Source organism: Trachypithecus francoisi, unplaced genomic scaffold (assembly GCF_009764315.1).
Source record: "Trachypithecus francoisi isolate TF-2019V2 unplaced genomic scaffold, Tfra_2.0 Lachesis_group5, whole genome shotgun sequence".
Taxonomy (NCBI): domain Eukaryota; kingdom Metazoa; phylum Chordata; class Mammalia; order Primates; family Cercopithecidae; genus Trachypithecus; species Trachypithecus francoisi.
Window position 1 is genome coordinate 94030646 of NW_022681470.1, and position 26583 is coordinate 94057228.

The 26583-nt window shown below is 40.4% G+C and overlaps 1 protein-coding gene and 1 long non-coding RNA gene across 2 annotated transcripts in view; both read left to right on the plus strand.

The window, feature by feature from the left end:
- ASH1L (ASH1 like histone lysine methyltransferase) overlaps positions 1–26583 on the plus strand; it is a 233924-nt gene that overhangs the window by 57332 nt on the left and 150009 nt on the right. The window contains 1 exon segment of the mRNA XM_033196131.1: positions 21596–26159. Coding sequence (XP_033052022.1) covers positions 21596–26159 — 4564 coding nt within the window.
- Positions 10056–11243, plus strand: LOC117074563. The gene is made up of 2 exons (XR_004433619.1): positions 10056–10268; positions 10580–11243. It is a non-coding gene; the product is annotated as an uncharacterized LOC117074563 (long non-coding RNA).

Consider the following 26583-nt stretch of genomic DNA (forward strand, 5'->3'; position numbering starts at 1 on the left):
CTGGGATTACAGGCGCCTGCCACCACGCCCAGCTAATTTTTGTATTTTAAGTAGAGATGGGGTTTCCCCATGTTGGCCAGGCTGGTCTTGAACTCCTGGCCTCAAGTGATCACCTGCTTTGGCTTTCCAAAGTGCTGGGATTACAGGCGTGAGCCACCATGCCTGGCCTTAAGTATTTTATTATGGCACATAATGATAAGTGAACCTGTCTATGGTATCTCCATTTAAAAACATCTGAAAGTCAGCTGGGCATGGTAGATCACTTGAGGCCACTAGTTCGAAACCAGCCTGGCCAACATGACGAAACCCTGTCTCTACTAAAAATACAAAAATTAGCCGGGCATGGTGGCATGCACCTGTAGTCCCAGCTACTTGGAAGGCAGAAGCAGGAGAATCGCTTGAACTCAAGAGGTGGAGGTTGCAGTGAGCTGAGATCATGCCACTGCACTCCAGTCTTGGCGACAGAGTGAGACAATATATAATAAATAATTAAAAAATCTGAAAATAGTCTTAGTTTAAGAAAACATTTTGAAGTTGGGCATGGTGACTCAGGCTTGTAATTCCAGTTACTCAGAAGACTGAGGCAGGAGGATTGCTTGAGGCCAGGAGTTCAAATCCAGCCTTGGCAACATAATGAGACCCCATTTCTGATGTAAAAAATAAGGAAGAAAGAAATATTTTTAGATGTCAAACACCTTTTGAAAGAGTTTAACACATCTTAATGACTTACCTCTAATAGGTGGTACCATATGAGCCCAAGTCAAACAATTTTATTATTAGTACTATAGAGTATTGTTTATCCAACTGCCTTTTGTTTCATTTTTATTTTTATTTTTATTTTTATTTTTATTTATTTTTTTTTTTTTGAGGCGGAGTCTCGCTCTGTCGCCCGGACTGGAGTGCAGTGGCCAGATCTCAGCTCACTGCAAGCTCCGCCTCCTGGGTTTCCGCCATTCTCCTGCCTCAGCCTCCCAAGTAGCTGGGACTACAGGCGCCCGCCACCTCGCCCGGCTAGTTTTTGTATTTTTAGTAGAGACGGGGTTTCACCGTATTAGCCAGGATGGTCTCGATCTCCTGACCTCGTGATCCGCCCGTCTCGGCCTCCCAAAGTGCTGGGATTACAGGCTTGAGCCACCGCGCCCGGCCTCATTTTTATTTTTTAAACCAATTGTTTGTGTTTAGGCTCCTTAGCTCTTTTTTTTTTTTTGTAATTGTTTCTTTTCATTTATTTATTTATTTATTTAGAGACAGAGTCTCATTCTGTCACCCAGGCTGGGGTGCTGTGGTGCAATCTCAGCTCATTGCAACCTCTACCTCCCAGGTTCAAGTGATTCTCATGCCTCAGTCTCCTGAGTAGCTGAGATTACAGGCATGTGCCACCATGTTTGGCTAATTTTGTATTTTTAGCAGAGACAGGGTTTCCCCATGTTGACCAGGTTCGTATCAAACTCCTGGCCTCAAGTGATCTGCATGCCTCAGCCTCCCAAAATCCTGGGATTACAGGTGAGATACCACGCCTAATCTAGGCTCCTTAGCTCTTACCAGAGAATTTGAGACTTGTTAGTAGGAGAATACCGGCAGTCTGTCATCTTACCTATGCCCTATGGGCTGGGTGCCATTTCTGAGTGCTTTTTTTTTTCCTTATGCCTATTTATGAAAAGGTCCAGAATGCATGTGTACATTATTTGACTGCTACGTTTTCACTTCCATGTTCTTGTTGACAAATGCTATTCAAGCAAGAAGACCTGATTGTATATAGGTATCTCTAAGTCTTGCTGTGATGTATTCTGTTGTCTTACCTTCATCTTGATTGTTTACTTTAAAAGCTGCTGAAGCTAGAGGTATGTTTATGGTAGAGAAGAGAACAGTTGGCACAGAGCCCAGCTTCTTCATGGCAGCAGCAATTATGCAAAATATCCTGAATCTTCACCTTTCAGTAAAATCTTTTTTCCCCCTTTACATACACAAAATAGACAGCTAAGGGGCTGTGATCTGTCCTAAAGCCTTGGAGATAAAACAGGGTGTCACTCTTTTCCCAAAATAACTTCTAATATGGAAGCATGAGCTCCCTTAAATGGAAGGGCAGAGCAAATCCCTGCCATTGAGCTCTGCAGCCTCTGCTATAAATGTGCCAGGAAGATTAAAACTACTGTAATTAGTTTAATCAGGTTCATCCTCAATTCTCGATTTCATTATGTAGTAGGAACTTCTCTAATCAGTACTGCATTTGGCTGATTGAAGAGTTCACTTTCATATCTAGGATATCTGCTGGAGTCTGTATTGTGGTTTGTTTTAATGGTGAATGTGAATGTTTCTCATTTCGTTATTGATCTTGCTAATGGAAAAAAAATCATTATTGAACCAAATTGTTAGAAGGCATATCTTCTTTAGTCCCAGAGAATTAAGCTTAAATATCATTACTTTGACTCACTAATTCATATACTGCTTTTTATGGTTGTCTGCTCATATCTTTGATTTCATTTTAATGATTGTAAATCACTCCAGAGATCCTCACATATGGCTGCTCGATAGTTACACATTACTAATTAATTTTGAGATACAGCTGTGTGGAAATGAATGCAAGCTTTTTGAGAGACATCAGAATTAAAGGTCCTATATGATAAGATGACAAAACCTGGAACTTTTGTCAGAGTTCATTATGAGAAAGACAAGATAAAAACTTTTAATGATGAAAGAAAAGTTGCCTGTCTAACCTCGCTTTGTGAGTTAAAATCACTGAGTACATAGTTCAAAATTGTACCTCTTTCATAACTAGTTAGATAGGGATAGGGAGAAATCCTGTGAGAAAGACTATAGATGAAGTCAGATATGTGCTATTGCAGAGGTTTTTCATGTTCGGAATAAAAGAGGTGTTAAAAAGACCCTGAAGACTTTTTGTCCTCTGCCACTGGGACAAATTGGCACCTTATATCTATTCCTTTAATTATATATAGCAAGAAGAACTTCTTGGCTGGTGAAGTTTACATCATATGATGATTTCTATGTTAGTATTGCCATTATTTTATAATTTTTTTAAAAAATTAAACATACTAGTAACATGTTTTGGCTTACTCTTGATCCTATGAAGGCAATATAATGAGGATAGAATTTGGGCTTCAGTGTGGAATATAAAATTCAAGTTCAGCATCTAATGGTTTTATAATTTAAGAAAAGCCCATTGTGGTCTGCTTTTGAAAAGAAAATATTTGGTGACTTTCTATTAAAATATATTCTTGACCTATGTGTTTAATTTTATTTAATATTTCTGTTTAGCATTTTATTTTTACTCTTGTTCTCAGATGTTTTGGTTCTCTTTTGATTATATGCCACAAACTGAAAGTGTTGTACTTTTCTTGAAAGTGTTTTCTGGGTCAGGCACAGTGGCTGATGCCAAGGAGTTCAAGACCAGCCTGGGCAACATAGAGAGACCCTGTTTCTACAAAACATTTTAAAAAACTAGCCAGGCTGACTGGGCACAGTGGCTAATGCCTGTAATCTCAGCACTTTGGGAGGCTGAGGCAGGCGGATTACCTGAGGTCGGGAGTTCAAGATCAGCCTCACCAACATGGAGAAACCCCATCTCTACTAAAACTACAAAATTAACGGAGTGTGGTGGCACACACCTGTAATCCCAGCTACTTGGGAGGCTGAGGGAGGAGAATTGCTTGAACCCGGGAGGCAGAGGTTGCAGTGAGCCGAGATCAAACTATTGCACTCCAGCCTGGGCAATAAAAGCAGAACTCTGCCTCAAAAAACAAAAAACAAAAAAACGAACAAAAAAAAACCCAAAAAATACTATCCATGCATGGTGGCGTGTCCCTGTAGTCCCATCTTCTCCGGAGGCTGAGGCAGCATTAAGTACATTTACATTGTTTTGCAGCCCTCACCATCCGTTCTTCTCTACAATTTAAAAAAATCTTCTCCAACTGAAATTTTGTTTCTATTAAACAGTGACTCCCCTGTTAACCCCTCCCAGAAGCCCCTTGCAGCCACTATTCTGTTTTCTGTCTTTATGAATTTGACTGTTCTGGTTATCTCATATGTAAGTGGAATCATGCAATATTTGTCCGCTGATGACTGGCTTATTTCACTTAGCATAATATCTTTAAAAGTTTATTCATGTTTTGGCATTCCTTAGAATTTTCTTCTTTTGGCCGGGCAGGTGGCTCATGCCTGTAACCCCAGCACTTTGGGAGGCTGAGGCAGGCAGATCCCGAGGTCAGGAGATCGAGACCATCCTGGCTAACATGGTGAAACCCCGTCTCCACTAAAAATACAAAAAAAATCAGCCGGGCATGGTGGTGGGCACCTGTAGTTCCAGCTACTCAGGAGGCTGAGGCAGGAGAATGGCATGAACCCCGGAGGTAGAGCTCGCAGTGAGCCAAGATCACGCCACTGCACTCCAGCCTGGGCATCACGGTGAGACTCCATCTAAAAAAAAAATTAAAAAAGATTTTCTTCTTTTATGGCTGAATAATATTCCATTGTGTGTGCAGTTGACCCTTCAACAATGCTGAAGTTATGGGCACCGACTCCACACACAGTTGAAAATCCAAGTATAACTTTTGACTCCCCCAGAACTTAACTCCTTATAGTCTACTGTTGACCAGAAGCCTTAACGATAACATAGCCTGTTAACATATATTTTATATATGTATTATTTATTATATTCTTATAGTAAAGTAAGTTATAGAATAGAAAATTGTATATTTACACTGTTCATTAAGTGGAAGTTGATAAGGTTGTCATCCTCATCGTCTTCAGTTTGAACAGGCCAAGGAGGAAGAGTAGGGGTTGGTCTTGCTGTCTCAGGGGTAGCAGAGGTGGAAGAAAATCTCTATATGCTATGACCTGCACAGTTCAAACTTCTGTTGTTCAAGAGTTAGTTGTATATACCACATTTCATTTGTTCATCCGTTGATGGACTGTGAAGCAACCTGCTTTTGGCTATTGTGACTAACTAATGCTGCCATGAACATGGATTTTCAAATACCTGTTCCAGTTCCTGCTTTCACTTCTTCTGGGTATCTGCAAATTTAAGAATCAGAATTTTGAACAAATCAAATTGGCACTAGATAAGTTACTTATAAGGTTTATATGGAAAAATAAGCAAGAGTAGCCAGAACTTTTCTGAAAAGAACAATAACTAGAAATCAGGCTTATTAGATAATAAAACAAAAATTAAAAGGGTTAGAATATTGTGGTTGTGGTGCACGGGCAGACAGAAAAGCACTGACGCCAAATAGAAAATCTAGTAATTGGCTGGGTACGGTGACTCACACCTGTAATCTCAGTACTTTGGGAGGCTGTGACAGGAGAATTGCCCGAGCCCAGGAGTTCGAGACCAGCCTGGGCAACATAGTGAGACCCCCTCTCTACAAAAATTTAAAAAAAAAAAAAAAATTAGCCAAGCATGATTACACATGCTTGTGGTCCCAGCTCCTCAGGAGGCTGAGGTGGAAGGATTGCTTGAGCCCAGGAGGTCAAGGCTACAATGAGCCATGTTCTTGCCACTGAACTCCAGCCTGTGTGACAGAGCAAGACCCTGTCTCAGAAAGAAAAAGGAAGAAGAAAATAAAAACTAGTAGTAGACTCATGTATATGTGAGGATTTAGTACATGGGAAGTGTAGCATTTCAAATCAGAGGATGAAAGATGAAATTATTCAGTCAATTCCATTAGAACTGGGTAGTTCTGTAGTAGATTTATCTTTCCATATGCACATATACATACATCCATATATATTAAACTTCATGAGTGCATGCCTTTTTTCTTTTTATGGCTATATTTTCTTTGAGAAGACAAAGATGTCATTTCTCACATTCAGAAGAAACTACAGTTGTGTGCTGCGTAATCATGTTTGGATCAATGACAGATCACATTTTGGTGGTCCCATAAGAGTATAATGGAGCTGAAAAATTCCTGTCACCTAATGATGTCTTGATGATCCTGACCCTGTGTAGACTTAAGCTAATGTTTGTGTTTTAGTTTTTAACAAGAAAGTTGAAAAGGTAAAAATAAATTTAAAAATCTTTAAATAAATAATTGTAAAGATACAAAAAAGATTTTGTACAGCTGTATGTTTGCATTTTAAGCTGTTACTACAAAAGAGTCAAAATAAAAAAATTTAGGCCAGGTGCGGTGGCTCAAGCCTGTAATCCCAGCACTTTGGGAGGCCGAGACGGGCGGATCACGAGGTCAGGAGATTGAGACTGTCCTGGCTAACACGGTGAAACCCCGCCTCTACTAAAAATACAAAAAAACTAGCCGGAAGTGTTGGTGGGTGCCTGCAGTCCCAGCTACTCAGGAGGCTGAGGCAGGAGAATGGCGTGAACCCGGGAGACGGAGCTTGCAGTGAGCTGAGATCCGGCCACTGCACTTCAGCCTGGGCGACAGAGCGAGACTCTGTCTCATAAATAAATAAATAAATAAATAAATAAATAAATAAATTTAAAAGGCAATAAAGTAAAAAAGTAATCTAAGGTTAATTTGTTTTATTTTATTTATTTATTTTTTATTGAGACAGAGTCTCCTGTGTCTCCCAGGCTGGAGTGCAGTGGCATGATCTCGGCTCACTGCAGGCTGTGCCTCCTGGGTTCAAGTAATTCTCCTGCCTCACACTCCCGAGTAGCTGAGATTTCAGGCTCCCGCCACCATGTCCAGCTGATTTTTGTATTTTTAGTAGAAACAGTGTTTTGCCATGTTTTCCGGGCTGGTCTCTAAAACTCCTGACCTCAAGTGATCCCCTGGCCTCAGACTCCCAAAGTGCTGGGATTACAGGAGTGAGCTGCTGTGCCCAGCCAGATGAATTTATTATTGATGAAGGGAAATTTTTAAAAATTTAGTATAGCTTAAGTGTTCGGTGTTTATAAAGTCAACAGTAGTGTACAGTAATGTCCTAGCCCTTTACATTCACTGAGCATTCACTGGCTTTCCCAGAGTGTCGTATAGTCTTGCAAGCTCTATTCATGGTAAGTACCCTATACAGGTGTACTTGTATCTTCTATAAGTAGATTTTTATCTTTTATACCATATTTTTACTGTACCTTTTCTATGTTTATATATAAAAATCCTATTTTTTTTTTTGGCAGTGATCTGTGGTATTCAGTACAGTACCATGCTGTACAGGTTAGTGGCCTAGGAGCAATAGGCTATTCCACATAGCTTAGGTGTGTGGCAGGCTATATCATCTAGATTTGTGTAATTACACGCTATGATCATACAATGACAAAAATCACATTTCTTAGAGACATTTCTTAGAATTTATCCCCATTGTTAGGTAACACACACTGTACTTTGATTCTACTTCATCATCTAGGTGTCACCCCACTTCACTGTTTCCCTTGCTATTCTAAACTTACCTTTTAGATTTCTCTTTCCATTCTCTTTCAAACCCATTTCAATCAGGTTTTTGCTCCATAATAATAAAGTAACTGCTGTTGCATGATTACCAATGATCCAACAAACAAATGTATGTTCTAATTTCTGCTTGTCAGCAGCATTTGTCACTCCTGGAAATATGTGCTTCATTTGGGTTCCAAGATACCACACATTCATTCTCTTTCTCTCTTTTTTTTCCCGGCTTCTCATTCTTCCTGATCTTTAATGTTACAATACCTTGGTGTTATCAGTCTTTAGTTTACTGTTCGGTTTACATTCACCCTCACTTGGTTATGTCCAGTCTCAAGCTTTTAAATGTCAATATGCTGTTGACTTCCAAATCTGAATCTTTCTTCTTCTCCTTCTCTACTTTGATGTTTAGTATTTCAATTTTAACGTGTCTCAAACTAAACTCCTGATCATCATTTTCAGTCTTCCTCTTTTACTGTATTTTTGTGCAGTAAAAATATAACACAGTCTGTTATCTGTCATCACTTCCACTGTTTCTACCTTCATCTGAGTCACTACCCTCAAGTCTAAGTCTTGTCAAAATAAGTATGTAGCTTGCCAGCAAGGCTGTGAGCTTCTACCCTTGAAACTTTACCAGGAGAGTAGCTAGAGGGACCATTTGGAGATTTGAGATCATACCGCTCTTCTGCTGAACCCCCCACCGTGCTTCCCCATTTCATTCAGAGTAAAATCTCAAGCCTTTAAAAACAGTCTACAACAGTCTCCGTGATGTGTACCCCTCTCTGAGTACCTTTTTTTTTTTTTTTTTGAGACCTAGTCTCACTCTGTTGCCCAGGCTGAAGTGCAGTGGCGTGATCTTGGCTCACTGCAACCTCTGCCTCCCGGGTTCAAACGATTCTTTTGCCCTAGCCTCCTGAGTAGCTGGGATTACAGGCACGCACCACCACACCCGGCTAATTTTTGTATTTTTAGTAGAGATGGGGTTTCACCATGTTGGTCAGACTGGTCTCGAACTCCTGACCTCGTGGTCTGCCCACCTCAGCCTCCCAAAGTGCTCACATTACAGATGTGAGCCACTGCTCCCAGCCTCTGAGCACTTATTATTTTCCCAAGTCAGTTGGTCAAATCCTGCCACTCTGGCATTCTTTATGCTCCTGTTAATAATTTCATCACTTCTGTCATTACTAAAATGTTAGCTGATCATCGAAACATAACCTAATTGCCTAATGAATTTTGTAAGCCCTCTCCTAGTATTCACTTGGTGTTTATCCCATAACCCTTGCCACCTTCTAACAAATAATAATCTTTAAAAGTTTTTTTGTGTTTTTCTTTATTGTCCTTCTCTCCGCAATATAAGTTGTATGAGAATGGGGATCGTTGTCTGTCTTTTCCTTGACATATCCACAACAATGAGTAGGTACCAATAAATATTGTTGAATGAATGGTCAGGTCATATACCTCTTCTTCATAAAATCTTCCAATGGCTTCCTCTTTCTTGGACTGAAATATGTCCCTTTTCCTACCACCTGCCACATTATTCTTCTCTTGCTTACTCTAGTATTGCAAACCTGGATTATTTATTGTTCTTTAAAGAGACAAGCTCCTGGCTCAGGGCCTTTGCTTTCTTGGTTCCTGTTTTTCCCCCACATACCTGCATGGATCCATCTTTGCCTTTCACCTCCTTTTGATTTCTGCACAAATGAGTTTTCAATCAGAACCTTCCTGACAGCCTGTTTTAACATTGTAAATTCTTTCCATCCCTGGTCTTTTCAATTCTTCCATGCTCTAATTTTCTCCATAGTGTATTTTGTCATGTGATGTACCAAATATTTTACTTATTTTCTCTGCTTTGCTCATGCGTTACAATGACATGTCCATGGAGGAAGGTGTCTTTGGATTTTTTTTTAAACTGCTGCTATCCTCAGTGCTCAATAGTAGGTACTTAGTAAATACTTGCTGGAAAAAAAAGGTTTTTTTTTTTTTTTCTTTTCTTTTTTTTTGGAGATGGAGTCCTGCTCTATCCCCCAGGCTGGGGTGCAGTGGCACGATCTCAGCTCATTGCAGTCTCCACCTGCCTGGTTCAAGCTATTCTGCCTCAGCCTGCCACGTGGCTGGGATTGCAGGCACACAATGCAACACCCAGCTAATTATTATTATTATTATTATTATTGTATTTTTAGTAGAGATAGGTTTCACCATGTTGGCCAGGCTGGTCTTGAACTCCCAACCTCACGTGATCCTCCTGCCTCGGCCTCCCAAAGTGTTGGGATTACAGGCGTGAGCCACCATACCTGGCCTGAAAAAACGAATTCTTGTTGAAGCAAGAATTTAATATTATAAAATAAAATGAAGCATTCTTGAATACTATCAGTTATAGTTAGAAAGTATTCTAGGCCGGGCGCGGTGGCTCAAGCCTGTAATCCCAGCACTTTGGGAGGCCGAGACGGGCGGATCACAAGGTCAGGAGATCGAGACCATCCTGGCGAACACAGTGAAACCCCGTCTCTACTAAATATACAAAAAACTAGCCGGGCGAGGTGGCGGGTGCCTGTAGTCCCAGCTACTTGGGAGGCTGAGGCAGGAGAATGGCGGGAACCCGGGAGACGGAGCTTGCAGTGAGCTGAGATCCGGCCACTGCACTCCAGCCTGGGCGACAGAGCAAGACTCCGCCTCAAAAAAAAAAAAAAAAAAAAAAAGAAAGTATTCTATAACAGCAAAAAGAATTTATTAATGAAAGAAGCAGCAGAATCTATGAAATACTTAGAAATACATTTAACAGCACATGTTTAGGACTTATATAGATAAATACCCAGAAACACAAAAAAGCTTGACTAAATACATTACTTTGTTATTATAGAGCTAAAGTTAATGTCAGGATATGTTTTTCTATATTAAAATACATAGTTAAAATCATGTGAGGTTTTTTTTTTTTTTTTTTTTGAGACGGAGTCTCGCTCTGTCGCCCAGGCTGGAGTGCAGTGGCCGGATCTCAGCTCACTGCAAGCTCCGCCTCCTGGGTTTACGCCATTCTCCCGCCTCAGCCTCCCGAGTAGCTGGGACTACAGGCGCCCACCACCTCGCCCGGCTAGTTTTTTGTAATTTTTTGTAGAGACGGGGTTTCACCGTGTTAGCCAGGATGGTCTCGATCTCCTGACCTTGTGATCCGCCCGTCTCGGCCTCCCAAAGTGCTGGGATTACAGGCTTGAGCCACCGCGCCCGGCCCATGTGAGGTTTTTTAAAAACTTCAGTCATATCTCAAGTTTATGAGGAAGTATACATATGGAAAAACAGCCTGATGAAAATGTTATTAAAGTAGTGAAGTAGTGGTGATATTTGCACAATTCTGTAGCTGTCGTTAAAAAAAAAAAAAAAAAAAAAAACACTGAATTGTCCACTTTAGAAGGGTGAATTTGGCTGGGTGCAATGGCACATGCCTGTAATTCCAACACTTTGGGAGGCTGAGGTAGGCAGATCGCTTGAGCTCAGGAGTTCGAGACCAGCCTGGGCAAGAAAGTGAGAGTCTAATCTCTAGAAAAAATTAGCCAGGCATGGTGTTGCATTCCTGTGATCCCAGCTACTTGAGAGGCTGAGGTGGGATGTTGGCTAGAACCTGAGGGGGTAAAAGTTGCGGTAAGCTGGGATTGACACTGTATTCTAGCCTGGGCAACAGAACCAGGCCTTGTCTCAAACAAAAACAAGGTGAATTTTATGGCATGTGAATTAAATCTCAGTAATGTTGTAAATAAAATAGGGAATTTCTTTAGGAATACAAGAAAAAAAACCTAATTCTTTTCAGGTATTCAAACGTTATTATGAAGTTTTAGTATCTATATATTAGTGGCATAAGAATACGCATAAATATGAATTAAACAAAACCTTAATAACTTAGAGTAAGATCCAAATATGAATAAGAATATGTAATGTTATTTATTACATTACATTAATTATAAATAATCAATGGGCATGAAATGAGTAATGTTCTTAGAACAATGAGCAAATCTTTTGGAATAAAGGCTGCTTTCCCTACCTCCAGATTATATTTTTAGAATTTAACATGGCAAGTAAAGTAAAAACGAAAAGAAACCAAAAAATAATTAATTGAAAGTGTAGTGAAGATTGTCGTCTTTAGGAGGACATGATTTTTTCAAGTATAAGAAAACAAGACTGGGCGTGGTGGCTCACGCCTGTAATCCCAGCACTTTGGGAGGCCAAGGCTGGTGGCTGAGGTCAGGAGTTCGAGACCAGCCTGACCAATATAGAGAAACTCCGTCTCTACTAAAAATACAGAATTAGCCAGGCAGGGTTTCACATTCCTGTAATCCCAGCGACTCGGGAGGCTGAGGCAGAAGAATCGCTTCAACCTGGGAGGCGGAGGTTACGGTGAGCCAAGATCTTGCCATTGCACTCCAGCCTGGGCAACAAGAGCGAAACTCCATTTAAAAAAAAAAAGTAAACAAAACTATATTCCACCTTAGGCTGAAATATATTTTTTCATGAATGAAAAAGAGAGGTGGGCGCAGTGACTCACGCCTGTAATCCTAGCACTTTGAGAAGCTGAGGTGAGTGGATCGCTTGAGGTCCAGAGTCTGAGACCAGCCTGGCCAACACGGTGAAACCCCATCTCTACTAAAAATACAAAAATTAGCCAGGCATGGTGGCGGGTCCCTGTAAACCCAGCTACTCGGGAGGTTGAGGCACAAGAATTGCTTGAACCCAGGAGACGGAGGTTGCAGTGAACTGAGATTGAGCCGCTGCACTCCAGCCTGGGTGATAGAGCTAAACTCAGTCTCAAAAAAAATGAGAGAGAAAGAGAGAGAGAGAAAAAAAAACTTATAAAGAGACTATTTTATTTAATACAGTGGTTAAGAACTTTAGTTATGAAATCAGACTATGTTTAAATTATTTCTTAATCATTTACTGGTTAAGTGACCTTGAGCAAGTTAGCTAGTATCTAAACCATTCTTTAATCTTTTAAATGAGGATGATTATAGTAATTGCACTATATGGTGGTTGTAAGGAATATGTGAGGTAATTAGTACAGTTTTTCATAAGTATTTGAATACATAAAAGATTTTGGTGAGGCATGGTGGCTCATACCTGTAATCCTAGCACTTTGGGAGGCTGAAGCAGGAGATTGCTTGAGGCCAGGTGTTTGAGACCAGCCTGGGCCTTTCACTTTTTAATTAAAAAATTTAAAAACTTTTGTTTAAGGTTTTAACTTCAAGAAGAATAGTAGGTGAAAGACAGCTGGTAAATTGGGAAAAATGTGCAATATGTGAGAAAGGAGTATTATTTGTAAAATGTTAAGGGCCCATCTAAATTAGAAATGATCTCCACAATTTAGAAAAATATATGGACCAGGATCTTGAACAGCTTTTCACCGCAGGAGAAATACAGATGGCCAGCAAAATCATGTGAAAAGACATTTAGAATAATAGATAAGTCAAATGTAAACAGAAATGCAATAAAAAATCAGGGTCTTAGCCTGTCTCCCAGGTTAGAGTGCAGTGGTGTGATCATGGCTCACTGCAGCCTTGACCTCCTGGCTCAAGCCATTCTCCACTTCAGCCTCCCATGTACCGGAAAACACAGGCATGCACCACTGTGCTAATTTTTTAGATTTATTTTTTGAAGAGAAGGGGATCTCCCTGTGTTGCCCAGGGTAGTCTCAAACTCGTGGGTTCAAGTAATCCTCCTGCCTCAGCCTCCCAAAGTGTTGGGATTATAGGTGCGGGCCACCACGCCTGGCCAGAAAGGTGTGTGTGTGTGTGATGTAGTCTGGCTGTGTCGCCCAGAAGGGGGGTGTGTGTGTGTGTGTGTGTGGTGTGTGTGTGTGTGAGAGAGAGATGTAGTCTGGCTGTGTCGCCCAGACTGGAGTGCTGTGGCACGATCTCTGCTCACTGCAACCTGGGTTCAAGCAATTCTCCTGCCTCAGCCTCCCCAAGAAGCTGGGATTACAGGCATGTGCTGCCACTTCCAGCTAATTTTTTTGTATTTTTGGTAGAGATGGGGTTTCACCATGTTGGCCAAGCTGGTCTGGAACTCCTGACCTCAAATGACCCACCTGCCTTGGCCTTCCAAAGTGTTAGGATTACAGGCGTGAGCCACCGCGCCCAACCCAGGAAGTCTTTATTTAAGGTTGTGACATCTTAAATACTGAATGGGAATAGAAAGTCTTTCTTGGTCGGGCCTGGTGGCTCACGTCTGTAATCCCAGCACTTTGGGAGACTGTGGCGGGTAGATCACAAGGTCAGGAGATGGAGACCATCCTGGCAAACATGATGAAACCCCGTCTGTACTAAAAATACAAAAAATTAGACGGGTGCGGTGGTGGGCGCCTGTAATCCAGCTACTCGGGAGGTTGAGGCAGGAGAATGGTGTGAACCCGGGAGGCGGAGCTTGCAGTGAGCTGAGATGGTGCCACTGCACTCCAGCCTGGGCGACAGAGGGAGACTCCTTCTCAAAAAATAAAATAAAATTAAAATAAATAAAAAATAAAAATAATAATAATATGGTAAACGTCCAATTGCATTTTTCTTTGCATAGTTGTTCAATTACTTCCTTCAGGTAAATTTTTAAAGGTGAAATTACAGAGCCAAAGGGTGTATACATTAGTTACACACTAGACAACTACATGCAAGAAAGACTTTTTTTTTTTTTTTTTTGAGACGGAGTCTCGCTCTGTTGCCCAGGCTGAAGTGCGGTGGCGCCATCTCGGCTCACTGCAAGCTCCACCTCCTGGGTTCATGCCACTCTCCTGCCTCAGCCTCCCCAGTAGCTGGGACTACAGGAGCCCGCCACCATGCCTGGCTGATTTTTTGTATTGTTAGTAGAGACGGGATTTCACCGTGTTAGCCAGGATGGTCTCGATTTCCTGACCTCATGATCCACCCACCTCGGCCTCCCAAAGTGCTGGGATTATAGGTGTGAGCCACCACGCCCGGACTTTTTTTTTTTTTGTTCTTGAGACGGAGCCTTGGTCTGTCTGCCCGGCTTGAGTATAGTGGCGCAATCTCAGCTCACTGCAACCTTTGCCTCCCAAGTTCAAGCAATTGTTCTGCCTTAGCCTCCTGAGTAGCTGGGATTACAGGCGCGCACTACCACACCCAGCTAATTTTTCTGTATTTTTAGTAGAGAGGGTGTTTCACCATGTTGATCAGACTGGTCTCGAACTCCTGACCTGATGATCTGCCCGCCTTGGCCTCCCAAAGTGCTGGGATTACAGGTGTGAGCCACTGTGCCCAGCCTACCATATTATTTATAGTAACAAAAAGCCAGAAACTATTTAAGTATAGTCAGTAGGTGGTTAATTTTATGAATTATGAACTATTGTGAAACTGTTGAATTTAACATCTAGCTTTTCATTTATTTACACATAAAAGTGTCATATCATTTAAAGCAAATGGCTACAAAACAGCAAGCATTGTTGGCTCCATTTGTATAAAAGAATACACTTGTTTATTTTGATGTATACAGTAAAATATCTGAATGTAAAGTGTTTATTCATGAAAGGTATTGTTTATACTTTGGTTCTTTTTTTTAAATGAAATATTTTATATTTGGAATCAAGCTATTTTCCTGTTGGAAAAAATTACATGCTTAATGTCATGTTTTAATACAGCATCTTTTTTGGTGCCTAATTGATAATATATTCTCTTAAAGTGGTACCTCTTATCAGTCATTTTAAAGGGTTCTTACAAATGTAAGAGGATAATATCAGTACCAAATACAGTTTTCAAGATTTTTTTTTTTTTGGTGACAGAGTCTTGCTGTGTTGCCCAGGCTGGAGTGCAGTGGCATGGATCTCGGCTCACTGCAGCCTCCGCCTCCTGGGTTCAAGTGATTCTCCTGCCTCAGCCTCTTGAGTAGCTGGGACTACAGGCACACGCCACCATGCCTGCTAATTTTTTTTTTTTTTTTGTATTTTTAGTAGAGACGGAGTTTCACCATGTTGGCCAGGATGGTCTCAATCTTCTGACCTCGTGATCTGCCCACCTCGGCCTACCAAAGTTCTGAGATTACAGGCATGAACCACCACACCCGACCTCAAAATCTTAATGTTGTCTCATTCATTTATTTTATATAGTATCAGAATTTGGAAGAAAAGATTTTTGAAATCAACATCAGATTGTCTGTGTGCCTTATTTAGTAATAGACCATTTACTGTGGGATATGAAGTCTGTTTTAAACTACTTTTAATTTCTCTCAGATATTTATTTCTGGTAAAAGTGAAAAACCAGTCCAGGCACAGTGGCTCACTCACACCTGTAATCCCAGCACTTTGGGAGGCTGAGACAGGTGGATCATGAGGTCAGGAGTTCAAGACCAGCTTGGCCAAGACAGTGAAACCGCATCTTTACTAAAAACACAAAAATTAACCGGGCATGGTGGCAGGCTCCTGTAATCCCAGCTACTCGTGAAGCTGAGGCAGAGAATTGCTTGTACCCAGGAGGCGCAGGTTGCAGTAAGCCAAGATTGCGCCACTGCACTCCTGCCTGGGCGATAGAGCAAGACTCCATTTTGAAAAAAAAAAAGTGATAAACCAGGGTTGAACACATTCATTAGCCAATTAAGGAAGCTGAACATGTTTCTACTTTACTTTTAGACAGAATTTAAGAAATAACTTCCTATTGAAGTATAACATACATATAGAAAAATACCTATCATAAATGTAACAGCTCAGCAAATTTTCATGAACTCAGCCGTATCAGACAACCAGCATTCAGTTTAAGAAATGTGTTTGCCAGGTGCGGTGGCTCACCTCTGTAATCCCAGCACTTTGGGAAGCTAAGGGAAAAATCACTTGAGCTTCGAGATGAGAGCCTCGAGGAGTTCGAGATTAGCCTGGGCAACAAAGCAAGACCTCATTTCTACCAAAAAAAAAAAAAATTAGCCAGGCATGGTGTGGTGGCTTGTGCTTGCAGTCCTAGACTTGGGAGGCTGAGGTGGGAGGATCACTTAAGCTTAGAAGTTGAAGGTTATTATCAGGTCACTGCACTCCAGCCTGGACCACAGAGTGAGACCCTATCTTAAAAGAAATAAAAAAGTAGTATGACATTGCTAGCACCCAGTAAGAACCCATTGGACTTCTTTCTCATTACTGTCCTTACCAGGAGTAACAAGTTTTTTGACTTTTAATATCATAATACATTTTTCCTCTTTGTGGTCTTTATATAAATGAAGTCAGAGTATGTACTTTGTTTTTCTGGCTCTATTAATTCAGTGTTGTTTGTGAGGCTTTTTGTTTGTTTGTTTGTTTGCTTTTGAGGCAGAGTTTCATTCTTGTTGCCCTGGCTGGAGTGCAGTAGCATGATATCAGCTCACAGCAACCTCTGCCTCCCGGGTTCAAGCGATTATCCTGCCTGAGCCTTCCAAGTAGCTGGGATTACAGGCATGTGCTATCATACCCAGCTAACTTTGTATTTTCAGTACAGATGGGGTTTCTCCCTCTTGGTCAGGCTGGTCTCAAAGTCCTGACTTCAGGTGATCTGCCCACATCAGCCTCCCAAAGTGCTGGGATTACAGGCATGAGCCACTGCACCCAGCCAGGGTTTTTTTTTTTTTAACTGCATGTGATACATGGTATTGTGTGTAATCATAGTTCACATTTTTAAGGATAACTTTTAAAATTGGAAGTGTCATATTCAGGCATAAATCTGTTTAAAAATATTTAAAACAAACTTAATATTTGTTTTTAAAAGTAACTATAAAAGTAATGAATGGGAATTGTTTTTTGTTTAATTTTTAATTTTTGTGGATACATAGTGTATTTGTGGGATACATGAGATGTTTTGATATAGGCATGCAGTGCGTAATAATCACATCATAGAGAATGAGGTATTCATCCCCTCAAGCATTTATGCTTTGTGTTGCACACGGTCTAGTTATACTCTTTTAGTTATTTTAAAATGTACAATTAAATGATTATTGACTATAGTCACACTGTTGTGCTATCAATTATTAGTAGGTCTTGTTTATTCATTTTTTTCTATTTTTTTTATTTTTTTATTTTTTGTACCTATTAACCTTCCCCACCTTCCTGGGATTCTTTAATATAACGTGAAGAAAGTGTGTGGGGTTTATTTAATTTCTGAGTATATGAGACTATCAAAGCCAGTTTGCCCTTGGGCAAAATTACAAGGTCCAGTCCAAAAGAAGAGATAGTTCCCTTTTTTCTGAGTCAATCAAGTACTGAATGTATTGTGTTCATTTTTAGGTGCCACATGTAAAGAAGGGTATTTACAAACTTAAACACTTGCATCAGAAAATGATCAGAAAGAAGTGAAACTGTTGAGTCAGGAAGTTAAATGTTTTGGTTGAGTTCAAATGTCTGACAACCATTGGGAAGAAGAGGAATTAGATTTACTCTGATTTTTAGAAAGTGAGACTTGGACCAGTAAGTGAAAGTTGCAGAAAAGTATATTTCACTTTACTCTTAGGAAGAACTTTTTTTAATTCAATAAACACATTTCATTATGGGAAATTTAATACAAAAACATAGTGACTAGTTCAAAGTGAAGATACTAGAGTTATATACCTGTCACTAGGATCATCTTTTACGTTTCTTGTCTAATATTTGGAAACAGTCATTTCTGCAGGAGCCCTGGTTCATTTTAATGGGAAACGGTATTTAGAGACCACGGTTATGCTTCATTGCTAATGGGTTGCCGATGTTTGTAGGCATTTTATTGGATAGAGAGGTAAATAGACTTCATATATTTTTAATTCTATCTTATAGCCTTTTACTTCTTTGATTTTATAGCTGTATGTTTTTTTCTTCCAGCATTTTGGTTCCTAGTGATATTCACATGGCTACTTATTATATGTATGTATCTGTTAGTCATCTATCTATATAAATTCAGAATTACTATACTCTGTGTATTACCAGTAATATGCTCACTGAGGGCAATTTACCACTTCCTTTTGCTGAGCAAGATGGCTTGTGCCTTTTAGCCCAACTACTCAGAAGGCTGAGGCCGGAGAGGATGGCTTAAGCCCAGAAGTTCACGGCTGCAGTGAGCTATGACTGCGCCATTGCACTCCAGCCTGAGTGACAGAGCAAGGCCCCATCTCTTAAAAAAAAAAAAAAAAAAAAAAGAGAGAGAGAGAGGTAGAGATTCTTTGGTTTTTGGTTTGGGGTTTTTTTTTTTTTTTTTTTTGGAGACGGAGTCTCGGTCTTTTGCCCAGGCTGGAGTGCAGTGGTGCTATCTTGGCTCACTGCAACCTCCCCCTCCCAGGTTCAAGTGATTGCTTCAGCCTGCTGAGTAGCTGGGACTACAGGTATGAGCCACTATGCCCAGCTAATTTTTGTATTTTTAGTAGAGACGGGGTTTCACCATGTTAGGCTGCTCTCAAACTCCTGACCTCAGGTGATCCACCTGTTTTGGCCTCACAAAGTGCTGGGATTACAGGCATGAGCCACTGCACCTGGCGTTTTGTTTTTTTGGGTTTTTTTTTTTTTTGAGACGGAGCTTCGCTCTGTCACCTAGGCTAAAGTGCAATGGCGCGATCTTGGTTCACTGCAACCTCGCCTTCCCAGGTTCAAGCAATTCTCATACCTTAGCCTCCCAAGTAGCTGGGATTACAGGTGCCCGCCACCACATCCAGCTACTATTTGTAGTTTTAGTAAAGATGGGATTTCACCATGTTGGCCAGGCTGGTCTCAAACTCCTGGACCTCAGGTGATCTGCGCACCTCAGCCTCCCAAAGTGATGAGATTACAAGTGTGAGCCACTGCGCCTGGCTGGGTTTTTTGCTTGTTTGTTTTTTTGGGTAATGTTTTGAGATTTTAGGATGTAGATTCTCAGTACTGTGTTTTATAGTAATTCAAAATAATTATTTTTCATATACTTATATAACTAATTTTCTGTATATTGAATAGATGAATTTTTTGTTTGTTTGTTTGTTTTTGAGACAGAGTCTTGCTCTTTAGCCCAGGCTGGAGTGCAGTGGCACAATCTCTGCTCACTGCAACCTCTGCCTCCCAGGTTCAAGCGATTCTCCTGCCTCAGCCTCCCGAGTAGCTAACAGGCACATGCCACCACCCCCGGCTAATTTTTGTATTTTTAGTAGAGGTGGGGTTTCACCATGTTGGCCAGGCTGATCTTAAACTCCTGACCTCAGGTGATCTGCCCGCCTCAGCCTCCCAAAGTGCTGGGATTACGGGCGTGAGCCACCATGCCCGGCCTGTTGTTTTTATTATTTAGAGATTTGGGATGTTCTCCTTTATTATATATAACTTTGTGTCATAACTGTGTAAAACACTTCCAAACTAAAAACCATAAAGTTAGATGCATAGAGGTCTAGCTTCTATCCCTGTTTACTTTCTTGTAAGTCACTATTTTTGCTAATCTTTGGTTCATTCCATTTTAAAATATAATCAATATGCATATACATATTCTTTATTCCCACTTTCTTATACAGAAGGTATATTATATGTATAAGGCATAGCATATTATAACCATTGTTCTCAACCTTGCTTTTTTCCATTTAATAATATATCCTGGAAATCACTCCATAGCACTATATTGATGTCTCCTACTCCTCCTACTTTTGTTTTTGTTGACAGTTTCTCAGTATTCCATTGTACAGATGTACCTTAATTTATTCAGCCAGTTTCCTGTAGATAATTGTTTGCATTTTTTAGGGTTTTTAAAATATTAAAATAGTGGTGCATTTTGGACCCTTGTGCAGACATTATATTTTTAAGAGTGTATCTTGGATAGACCCTCAAAGTAGGATTTCTGGGTTAAAGGATGTAGTTAAATGCATATGGAATTTTTGTAGTTTACAACTAGATTGTAGCATTTTCCATGCAGTACATTTTCATACATGCTTGAATTTGGTTTTACGTTTTCTGTGCTGTTTAATTGGTTTGTCTTTTCATTTGTCGCTTCTATACTGTTTCAATGATTGGGGCTTTAAAAAATAATATTTGGTATGGTTATTTTCTGGCTTTTCTACATTTTAGGTTTTTCTAGCTATTCTTTCATATCTGTTTTCCCCATTGAACATTATAATCAATTTTTCTGAATGCCAAAGAAATCTGTTGGTATTTTTATTGAGATTACATTAAATTTATAAATTTGCTTAGGGAAAATTATCTTTATGTCTTCCTATCCACAAATACAGTATAACTTTACATTTATTCAGTTCTTTCATGAGTATTTTATAGTTAGGAAGAACTCTTTAGTGGTTATCCAGAAGTAAAACAGACTATTGTGTGAAGTAGTGAATTTATTTCTAGAGTATATAGTGAGGATTCATGAATTAGACAGCAGTTTACAGTAAATGACTTAAATGTTGCTTCCCACTGTAAGATTTTATATAAAAACACATTCTGAAGAAAATATGAATGTTTAAATTGTCTTTCCTGTTCCACATTAAGAGAGAACTCTACTGCTTACTCAAGACCATAATTGAGAATGAGTTATAAAAGAGTAGAAGTAGGTTAGGGATTGTCTTCTATAGGTTTAGAATCATTTAAGTCAATGAAGGAGATAGGCAGTAAACTATTATTTTAGATGAAGACCATGGGATACTGTAGCTAAAAATAATTTTCTTTTCAAAAATGGTACCTTCAGGCCGGGCGCGGTGGCTCAAGCCTGTAATCCCAGCACTTTGGGAGGCCGAGGCGGGCGGATCACGAGGTCAGGAGATCGAGACCATCCTGGCTAACACGGTGAAACCCCGTCTCTACTAAAAAATACAAAAAACTAGCCGGGCGAGGTGGCGGGTGCCTGTAGTCCCAGCTACTCGGGAGGCTGAGGCAGGAGAATGGCGTGAACCCGGGAGGCAGAGGTTGCAGTGAGCTGAGATCCCGCCACTGCACCCCAGCCTGGGCGACAGAGTGAGACTCCCTCTCAAAAAAAACAAAAAAACAAACAAAAAAAAATGGTACCTTCATATGCTTCATTTATATTTACCCAGTCAAAAGTAAGATGAAAATAGACTATTGATTTGCCATTTTAAAAATGTCAAAAATATCAGGGATATTTCTAAAGACCCACTAATATGTAGTTTTATAGTGTTGAAAGTCAACAAAGATAATATACCATTATAGCTTCTCACATAGCAGCAGATGAGCTAACATACTGTGACATTGGTATAATATTAGTTTTTTTTAAAAGCCTCTGTTGCCTATTGTATATCTGATATGTGATCCATTAGTTTGTTGGATTGTTAAGCTAAGCTGAAGTGATATAAGGTTTACTGCCTCTTTAACTTTTTTCTTGTTCAAATTTTAGGACCCTTCAAAGTTGTACAAGAAAGCAGATGATGTTGCAGCCATTGAATGCCAGTCTGGAGAAGTCATCCATCTTCATTCACAGGGAGAAAACAATCCTTTGTCTAAGAAGCTATCTCCAGTACACTCAGAAATGGCAGATTATATTAACGCAACACCATCTACTCTTGTTGGTAGCCGGGATCCTGATTTAAAGGACAGAGCATTACTTAATGGAGGAACTAGTGTAACAGAAAAGTTGGCACAACTGATTGCTACCTGTCCTCCTTCCAAGTCTTCCAAGACAAAACCGAAGAAGTTAGGAACTAGCACTACAGCAGGATTGGTTAGCAAGGATTTGATCAGGAAAGCAGGTGTTGGCTCTGTAGCTGGAATAATACATAAGGACTTAATAAAAAAGCCAACTATCAGCTCAGCAGTTGGATTGGTAACTAAAGATCCTGGGAAAAAGCCAGTGTTTAATGCAGCAGTAGGATTGGTCAATAAGGACTCTGTGAAAAAACTGGGAACTGGCACTACAGCGGTATTCATTAATAAAGACTTAGGCAAAAAGCCAGGAACTATCACTACAGTAGGATTGCTAAGCAAAGATTCAGGAAAGAAGCTAGGAATTGGTATTGTTCCAGGTTTAGTGAATAAAGAGTCTGGCAAGAAGTTAGGACTTGGCACTGTGGTTGGACTGGTTAATAAAGATTTGGGAAAGAAATTGGGTTCTACTGTTGGCCTAGTGGCCAAGGACTGTGCAAAGAAGATTGTGGCAAGTTCAGCAATGGGATTGGTTAATAAGGACATTGGAAAGAAACTAGTGAGTTGTCCTTTGGCAGGTCTGATCAGTAAAGATGCCATAAACCTTAAAGCCGAAGCACTGCTCCCCACTCAGGAACCACTTAAGGCTTCTTGTAGTACAAACATCAATAATCAGGAAAGTCAGGAACTTCCTGAATCCCTGAAAGACAGTGCCACCAGCAAAACTTTTGAAAAGAATGTTATACGGCAGACTAAAGAAAGCATATTGGAAAAGTTCTCAGTACGAAAAGAAACCATTAATTTGGAGAAAGAAATGTTTAATGAAGGAACATGCATTCAGCAAGACAGTTTCTCATCCAATGAGAGGGGATCTTACGAAACCTCAAAGCATGAAAAGCAGCCTCCTGTATATTGCACTTCTCCAGACTTTCAAATGGGAGGTGCTTCTGATGTATCTACGGCTAAATCCCCTTTCAGTGCAGTAGGAGAAAGCAATCTCCCTTCCCCATCACCTACTGTGTCTGTTAATCCTTTAACCAGAAGTCCCTCTGAAACTTCCTCACAGTTGGCTCCTAATCCATTACTGTTAAGTTCTACTACAGAACTAATTGAAGAAATTTCTGAATCTGTTGGAAAGAACCAGTTTACTTCTGAAAGTACTCACTTGAATGTTGGTCATAGGTCGGTGGGTCATAGCATTAGTATTGAATGTAAAGGGATTGATAAAGAGGTAAATGATTCAAAAACTACCCATATAGATATTCCAAGAATCAGCTCTTCCCTTGGAAAAAAGCCAAGTTTGACTTCTGAATCCAGCATTCATACTATTACTCCTTCAGTTGTTAACTTCACTAGTTTATTTAGTAATAAGCCTTTTTTAAAACTGGGTGCAGTATCTGCATCAGACAAACACTGCCAAGTTGCTGAAAGCCTAAGTACTAGTTTGCAGTCCAAACCATTAAAAAAAAGAAAAGGAAGAAAACCTCGGTGGACTAAAGTGGTGGCAAGAAGCACATGCCGGTCTCCAAAAGGGCTAGAATTAGAAAGATCAGAGCTTTTTAAAAACGTTTCGTGTAGCTCACTATCAAATAGTAATTCTGAGCCAGCCAAGTTTATGAAAAACATTGGACCCCCTTCATTTGTAGATCATGACTTCCTTAAACGCCGATTGCCAAAGTTGAGCAAATCCACAGCTCCATCTCTTGCTCTCTTAGCTGATAGTGAAAAACTATCTCATAAGTCTTTTGCTACTCACAAACTATCCTCCAGTATGTGTGTCTCTAGTGACCTTTTGTCTGATATTTATAAGCCCAAAAGAGGAAGGCCTAAATCTAAGGAGATGCCTCAACTGGAAGGGCCACCTAAAAGGACTTTAAAAATCCCTGCTTCTAAAGTTTTTTCTTTACAGTCTAAAGAAGAACAAGAACCCCCAATTTTACAGCCAGAAATCGAAATCCCTTCCTTCAAACAAAGTCTGTCTGTGTCTCCTTTTCCAAAAAAGAGAGGCAGGCCTAAGAGGCAAATGAGGTCACCAGTCAAGATGAAGCCACCTGTACTGTCAGTGGCTCCATTTGTTGCCACTGAAAGTCCAAGCAAGCTAGAATCTGAAAGTGACAACCATAGAAGTAGCAGTGATTTCTTTGAGAGCGAGGATCAACTTCAGGATCCAGATGACCTAGATGACAGTCATAGGCCAAGTGTCTGTAGTATGAGTGACCTTGAGATGGAACCAGATAAAAAAATTACCAAGAGAAACAATGGACAGTTAATGAAAACAATTATCCGCAAAATAAATAAAATGAAGACTTTAAAGAGAAAGAAACTGTTGAATCAGATTCTTTCAAGTTCTGTAGAATCAAGTAATAAAGGGAAAGTGCAATCCAAACTCCATAATACGGTATCAAGTCTTGCTGCCACATTTGGCTCTAAATTGGGCCAACAGATAAATGTCAGCAAGAAAGGAACCATTTATATAGGAAAGAGAAGAGGTCGCAAACCAAAAACTGTCTTAAATGGTATTCTTTCTGGTAGTCCTACTAGCCTTGCTGTTCTTGAGCAAACAGCTCAGCAGGCAACTGGGTCAGCATTAGGACAGATTCTTCCCCCATTACTGCCTTCATCTGCTAGTAGTTCTGAGATTCTTCCATCACCTATTTGCTCTCAGTCTTCTGGCACTAGTGGAGGTCAGAGCCCTGTAAGTAGTGATGCAGGTTTTGTTGAACCCAGTTCAGTGCCATATTTGCATTTACACTCCAGACAGGGCAGTATGATTCAGACTCTTGCAATGAAGAAGGCCTCAAAGGGGAGGAGGCGGCTATCTCCTCCTACTTTGTTGCCAAATTCTCCTTCGCACTTGAGTGAACTCACATCTCTGAAAGAAGCTACTCCTTCCCCAATTAGTGAGTCTCATAGTGATGAGACCATTCCCAGTGATAGTGGAATTGGAACAGATAATAACAGCACATCAGACAGGGCAGAGAAATTTTGTGGGCAAAAAAAGAGGAGGCATTCTTTTGAGCATGTTTCTCTGATTCCCCCTGAAACCTCTACAGTGCTAAGCAGTCTTAAAGAAAAACATAAACACAAATGTAAGCGCAGAAATCATGATTACCTCAGCTATGACAAGATGAAAAGGCAGAAACGAAAACGGAAAAAGAAATATCCCCAGCTTCGAAATAGACAGGATCCAGACTTTATTGCAGAGCTGGAGGAACTAATAAGTCGCCTAAGTGAAATTCGGATCACCCATCGAAGTCATCATTTTATCCCTCGAGATCTTCTGCCAACTATCTTTCGAATCAACTTTAATAGTTTCTATACACATCCTTCTTTCCCCTTAGACCCTTTGCACTACATTCGAAAACCTGACTTAAAAAAGAAAAGAGGGAGACCCCCTAAGATGAGGGAGGCAATGGCTGAAATGCCTTTTATGCACAGCCTTAGTTTTCCTCTTTCTAGTACTGGATTCTATCCATCTTATGGTATGCCTTATTCTCCTTCACCCCTTACAGCTGCTCCCATAGGACTAGGTTACTATGGAAGGTATCCTCCCACTCTTTATCCACCTCCTCCATCACCTTCTTTCACCACGCCGCTTCCACCTCCTTCCTATATGCACGCTGGTCATTTACTTCTCAATCCCGCCAAATACCATAAGAAAAAGCATAAGCTACTTCGACAGGAGGCCTTTCTTACAACCAGCAGGACTCCCCTCCTTTCAATGAGTACATACCCCAGTGTTCCTCCTGAGATGGCTTATGGTTGGATGGTTGAGCACAAACACAGGCACCGTCACAAACACAGAGAACACCGTTCTTCTGAACAACCCCAGGTTTCTATGGACACTGGCGCTTCCCGATCTGTCCTGGAGTCTTTAAAGCGCTATAGATTTGGAAAGGATACTGTTGGAGAGCGATATAAGCATAAGGAAAAGCACCGTTGTCACATGTCCTGCCCTCATCTCTCTCCTTCAAAAAGCTTAATAAACAGAGAGGAACAGTGGGTCCACCGAGAGCCTTCAGAATCTAGTCCATTGGCTTTGGGATTACAGACACCTTTACAGATTGACTGTTCAGAAAGTTCTCCAAGTTTATCCCTTGGAGGATTCACTCCCAACTCTGAGCCAGCCAGCAGTGATGAACATACAAACCTTTTCACAAGTGCAATAGGCAGCTGCAGAGTTTCAAACCCTAACTCCAGTGGCCGGAAGAAATTAACTGACAGCCCTGGACTCTTTTCTGCACAGGACACTTCACTAAATCGGTCTCACAGAAAGGAGTCACTGCCTTCTAACGAAAGGGCAGTACAGACTTCGGCAGGTAAGAGGGTTATTTTGTTACCTGTTACTTGTTAGAGAAATACGTTATTTTCCACAGGTGCCTGATAAATGTAGATGAACTTTTAATCTATATGTCTTTTTGTTTTTTATAAGTATATTTTGAAATCTCAGTACTCATTTTCCTTAGATTTGAGAAGATAAGGAATGTCTAAATTATTTTTTTGTTTTAGGAAGAGGTATTGTCAAAAAGGAAAAAAAGAAAAATATAACTTTTGGAAACCAGGAAAAATGATTCATCTTTTTTATGTAGACAGGCTATTACACAAGTTTTATACAGACAAATGGCTCATAGATCTGTTAGTAGTATGCAGGATTTCCCACCACCCCTGCCCTCCCCCCATCCCAAGAGGTAAAAGGTAATGCTGGAAGGATTTTTAATGTATATTAATCCAGTAGTTATAAAT